This window comes from Impatiens glandulifera, chromosome 1 (assembly GCF_907164915.1).
Source record: "Impatiens glandulifera chromosome 1, dImpGla2.1, whole genome shotgun sequence".
NCBI lineage: Eukaryota > Viridiplantae > Streptophyta > Magnoliopsida > Ericales > Balsaminaceae > Impatiens > Impatiens glandulifera.
The window spans coordinates 138,515,636-138,521,971 of record NC_061862.1 but is presented as its reverse complement, the minus strand read 5'-3'; the positions used below and the strand labels follow the sequence as shown (position 1 = coordinate 138,521,971).

General features: G+C 30.8%; 1 protein-coding gene and 1 pseudogene across 1 annotated transcript; both read right to left on the bottom strand.

Moving 5' to 3' along the window:
• Window positions 1-1,628: 1,628 nt before the first annotated feature.
• LOC124944978 (mitogen-activated protein kinase kinase kinase 20-like) lies at window positions 1,629-2,462 on the bottom strand. The gene has a single exon (XM_047485335.1). It carries the CDS (start codon window positions 2,460-2,462, stop codon window positions 1,629-1,631), a length of 834 nt encoding a protein of 277 aa, XP_047341291.1.
• Window positions 2,463-3,695: 1,233 nt separating this feature from the next.
• Window positions 3,696-5,688, bottom strand: LOC124919901 (annotated as a pseudogene).
• Window positions 5,689-6,336: the final 648 nt, after the last annotated feature.

The following is a 6,336-nucleotide window of genomic DNA, read 5'->3' as shown; positions in this document are numbered from 1 at the left end:
ATTAAGTTAATAACCTCTTAACTAACTAACCGAATAATATAAAATAAATTTTAAACTAATAAAGAAATATTTTAAAAAACTAATTAATAGAAAATAAAAGCTTAATTAATAGGAAAATTTAAATTTAAAACCTTAACTAATTATTAGGAGAATGTAAAATAGATTTTAAATTAATCTTTTATAATAAAATTGTACAACTAGCTCACTTAGACCACTTAGACGTATTTACTAATAAAAAGTTATTTAAACGAATTATCAAAAATGGACTCATGTAGCATTTTTTTAATAAATCATGATTAATTTTTATATTTTAATTTATATATTTAATAATTAAATATTAATATATTTTTTCCCTTATTCTTTTTCATTTATTACTAATAAATGAACTTTTTATTTTTATCTTTTTTATAATATTTTATTATTTTTATATGAGTATTTATTATTTATTATTTTTATTTAATTATATATATATATATATATAAAAGTATTCGTCATTAATTATTTTAATTTTATATTTTTTCTTATTTTTTATATTTTTTTCTTATATTCACATTAATTATTAATTATTTTAAAATTATTTGATCCAAACAATTAAAATTCTTTCAACAATAAAAATCTTTCAACACAATATTATGAATTAAAAATTAAATAATAATAAAAACTCATTCATTAAACACCCGAAAGAGTAATAATCAAATATTAGACAAAACAATGTACCTTATACTACGTGAATAAAAATTAAATAAAAAATTATTAATTTCATTTTTGTTTATATTAAATTAAATATTATATTAAAACATAAAATTCATAAATAAGTTTTTAATTTAAAAAAAATAAGAATTTAAAAAATATGAGAAATAAAACTAATAAAAAAAAGATGACATATAAAATAGAAATTAATATTAAAATAATAAAAAAATTTAAGAATAAAATAAATTAACTAGTTTAATTAATGAAAAAGAATGAGAGAGAAAATATATTAATATTTAATTAATAAATATATAAATTTAAAAATAAAAATTAACCATGTTTATTAAAATATGCTAAATGAGCCAATTTTTGATAGTATATATACGTCTAATTGAGTTTTTTTCCAATTAATTATATATAGAGAGTCCATTGTGGTGTCGAACCAGCAAAATAGCCGATGAAGGAGCAAAGAAAAAGAGCAAACTACAAACTAGACCGGTTCTTGTCTAAGCATAGACCAAACTGGACCGGCTCATGAAACTCGCATCAGATAAGCTTCTTTGAAAAAACGATGCCGACCAGATAAAAAATATATTGGGTTGCGGGGATAGAGAAGCTTTTATTTAGGTTTTTTTAATTATAAACTAGAGTAAAACTTGGGCTGATATTTATTTGAGAAATATTAAAATAGCTTTAAATTTATATATTATATTCAAGAAATATTATTGCTATATGAATGAAAAAGTTTTAGAAAATTTTAAAATATTTAATTATAAAATTAGCTTAATGATACAATGTCTTTCCACTAACTTCAACTTCAACTTCGATCATGCATATAACAAAAACAATGGAAACACAATAAATTGTAAAAAAGTTATATTATATAATTACAGAATAGTTAGAATTGGTCAATTATCGTAATTCCGTTAAAATTCAAATTATAAGTTGAGATCTTTCGCCTTTCTCAATACGAATGGATGTTGGAGCAGTGATTCGACGTTCCATCTACTTCTAAAATCCCTTACAAGACATCTTTGCAAGAAATCTATAGCCTCAAAAGACAAACTGTCAGGAATTACTGGAATGACATCGTGTTTTGCAATGAATTTTTTTATATCTTTATTTGACGGAAATCCTCCCCATACATTCTGTCCGGTAAACATCTTCAATACAGTGCAGCCCAATGCCCAAATATCACACCACCAGTTGTATACTCCGTGTGTTATCACTTCTGGAGCCATATACTCCGGCGTCCCTCGCCTTGCATCAATTTCACGAATCACTCCTGCTCTCATGGCCAATCCAAAATCTGCAATCTTTGGAACTCCATCGCCCGTCAATAATATATTCTCCGGCTTAATATCGCAATGAACCAAACCCAATTTATGAATGTACTTCAAACCCAACAGAATTCCTTTAACATATTCGCTCACCTCCTTCTCAGATAATCCTCCCCAGGTCTTCTTTATTTTTGCATATAAGTCGCCGTCGGAGGCGTATTCCAAAAATATGTTGTAATCGGAACAACCATAATAACCAATGATGTTTGGATGATCATCTTTGAATATTGACAAAACCTGTTTCTCTCGGTCGAGAGAATCCTTACTAAAGAATGATTTAGCGGCCATAAGTGGTGGAAGATTAAGAGAGATAGGATCGTCGGGCAACGGACGAGCTTCATAAACAACTCCATAACCTCCTATACCAAGAACTCTTCCCCTTTTCCACCATTGATCGCTATCATTCATCTTCGCAATTGTGCTATCATTCATCTTCGCAATTACGAATCGATATTTTGTATAGAGAGAAATTAATAAAGAATTGAATTCCACATTAATAGAGAATGGAATTATTTATAACTATCACTTGATGTATTGGATATTAGATAGATTCTAATGTTTAAAAAAATATTCCTAATTTTCATTAGATTGGCCACCAAGTCTCTCTTTCCTTAAAAAAAATCACTTTATTTTTTAATTTGTTTTGAATATCTATAATTTAAATTCTTTTATTATTATTATTGATTGAAATATATTCATTGGTTTAACGGTTCTTATATTTTTACATTGTATATAAATCTATTATTTGAGATTTTTTCTTAAATAATTAAATTTGTATATAATAAATCACACAATCGTAGTTGAGATTCTAATATAATATAGATACTTTTTTCTTAAATAAAATTTAAATCACATATTCTAAATTTGTATATATTAATATCGAATAATAAAATATATATATATTATTTTTTATTAATTTTAAATATTAAATCTATTAATACGTGTGATTAAACACTAACAAAAAAAAAAAAAAAAAAAAAAAAACACACACACAAGACCGGGAATTAAGAAAGTATTTAATTATACAAAATAAAATTCTTTCTTTTCTCCCAAAAAAAATTGATTTAGTATAATGAATTAATGATATAAATGGATCAAGAATTCTTAGGGAATGAAATTGAAAAAATCTATAAACGTTTAATCTTGTTATTAGAAAGACACAATTAGTGTCTCAAAGCAATTTAACCCATCAAGCTCCGGCTTAAATCTGGCATTAACCACCTTCTTTCCTTTTCCTGTCGGCACCGATATATATTCTGTTTGATCGGTATACTATTTGTATCATACCGAGATTTCTGTGATTTTAATATAACTGAAATATTGTTACGATATAGGCATGATTTTCATATACCAAAAGTTCAATACAATATATTGGTATTTTGTGATCTTCAGTGCCCTGTCTTCCCATAATTGAACTATTGTCAGCTAGAGTTACTTTGTTCACTGCCAAATGTAGGATGTAGGATTCACTTTGAAATCAGACTTCACTATTGAAAGTTCACTATGACCTTATAAGACATGATGTCCAACACTCCAACTTGCTTCCTAATGAGAAAATTGCAGCTTCAATGAAATACAATAAGATAAATTTAAGGAGTTCATATATATATAAATTGAGAATTAAGCAAACAACAATACTTGGTATTCAATAATAAAATAAAAATAATAATCAATCAACTTCCTCAATCAGGGGTTCCCCAAAACCAGCACTACCAGCCTTAGAAATGATGGGATTGCACACACTTTTCAACTCCTTCAATTTTTTCTCAAACACATCCGCCTTGGTTGCCATCTCATTGTCCTCCAACCATATAAATGCTTCCTCTATTGTGTCATCTATCTTCTTCTTGTCACCATATGACAGCTTATAACTCATCTTCTTTACTTTGTTCCTCATTTTGTAAGCATAGTCCTCCACTGCGTTCCTGGCCTCTGCTCCTTTCTTGAGCTTCTTATCCTCGGCTTTGTACTTCTCTGCCGCTTGCACCAACTTGTCAATCTCCTCCTTTGTTAACCTTCCTTTCTCATTTGTTATTGTCATCTCATTCTTCTCACCACCGGTTATATTTACCTTTGCTGAAACGTTTAATATACCGTTTGCATCAATATCGAAGCAGACAGTGTGTTTACCTTCTCCTCTTGGAAGAGGAGGAAATCCGGACAATAAAAACTTTCCAAGCAAATTATTGTCTTTTGTCATTGATCTCTCTCCCTCGTAAACTTGAATCAAAACAAATGATTGGTTGTCATCGCATGTAACATAAACCTTCTCCACTTTTGTGGGAATTGTAGTGTTCCTAGGAATCACGACCGACATTATATCTCCATTATTATGAATTCCAAGAGAGAGGGGAGTCACATCCAAAAGTACCATATCTTGAACTTTCTTGTTTCCCTCGTCACACAAAATGGCGGCTTGAACCGCAGCCCCTAAGGCAACCGCCTCATCAGGGTTGATATTTTGGCAGAGTTCCTTGCCGTTAAAAAAATTCTTAAGAAGTTGTTGTACTTTGGGGATTCTAGTAGACCCACCAACCAGGACAACATCATGAACACAACTCTTGTCCATCTCCGCATCATTCAAACATTTCTCAACAGTTTCCATACACGTTGTGAACAGATCCATGTTCAACTCCTCAAACCTAGCTCGGGATAATTTGAAAAATAAGTCAACACCATCCAAGAGAGAATCAATCTCAATAGTAGTGTGGGTAGTATATGAAAGAGTCCTCTTTGTCTTTTCGCATGCCATCCTCAACCTACTTAGAGCACGGGGGTTTCCACTTATGTCTTTGTTTTTCTTGCGTTTGAATTGCTGCAAAAAATGATTCATCATTCTGTTGTCAAAGTCCTCTCCTCCCAAATGGGTATCACCAGCCGTGGCCTTCACTTTAAAGACAGATTCAGTAATGGTCAAGACAGAGACATCAAATGTTCCTCCACCAAGGTCGAAAATGAGGACATTCTTCTCTCCCACACTGTTTTCTCTCCTGTCTAGACCATAGGCAATCGCAGCAGCAGTGGGCTCAATGATGATACGCATCACGTTCAGACCAGAAATTGTACCTGCGTCTTTGGTGGCTTGTCTTTGGGAGTCGTTGAAGTAAGCCGGGACTGTAATGACAGCATTTTTCACGGGTGATCCCAAAAAGGTCTCAGCAACCTCCTTCATCTTGATTAGAACCATGGAAGATATTTCCTCTGCATAGAACTGCTTCTCCTCACCTTTGTAGCTGACAACGATCACTGGTTTGTCTTCTGGCCCAGAAATCACCTTGAATGGCCAGTGTTTGGTGTCACTTTGCACCAACGGATCACTAAACTTCCTACCAATCAATCTCTTTGCATCTAAACAATAACATGTTATTAAGGGAAATTATATATATAGAACTAATTCCAGTATAAAAAAGAAGAAAGAAGAATAGAACTTAAGCAGAAACATACCAAAAACAGTGTTGATGGAGTTGTTAGCAACCTGATTCTTAGCCCCATCCCCAATGAACCGCTCTGTATCAGTGAATGCAACACAGGAAGGAGTGGTTCTGTTGCCCTGATCATTGACTATGATTACAACACGGTCGTGTTGCCATACTCCAACACATGAATATGTTGTACCCAGATCAATTCCGATCGCCGGTCCTTTCCATCTCCCTTCCATTATCAAATGAGTCTGAACAACTTCCACGTCTATAATTTATGAAGTTTTATTGTATATGCTTAGTCTTAGACTTATAGTAGCTGATTCTTATGGTTTGTTTAATGAAGGAAGACAAATGGCTAAAGTTTACATGTATCTGCTAGTTTAGTGTCTCTTCGGTTACTGGGTAACATCATATATCTTCCTCCTTCTCCGTAAGTTAAACAGACTCTCTCATATCTCAACGTTTCTCCGTGTAAAGTGTTAATTAGCCACTTTAATGATCTCTCCTCCTAATTAAAAATATCACATTAATGCTAAAAAATTGAGCAATGTATATGCTATTAATTAGTGTATAAAATTGGCATGGACAAAATATCCAAATTACCTAGAAAAACACACTAACACGCGAGATAAAGAAATTGGATGTAGAAAAAATATAGGTCTAAGGGCTTTAGCTTCCTAAACAAACAAAAAAAATGAAAAAAAATATACACATGTATTGACAAGGGACAAGTGTGAATTAGGAATTTTGTTTACCCTACAAATTTTATAAGTATTACACTTAAACAAGTAATAATTGAACATATTAGTTAAACAGTTTTAGTTTTAGGAATACTCTTGCTATAATAAAATAAATATATGAAATCTAATAAAATATAAGAAAAA

Coding starts and splice junctions, on each gene's coding strand:
- LOC124944978 (XM_047485335.1), bottom strand. CDS start 2,462: ATGAATGATAGCACAATTGCGAAGATGAATGATAGCGATCAATGGTGG.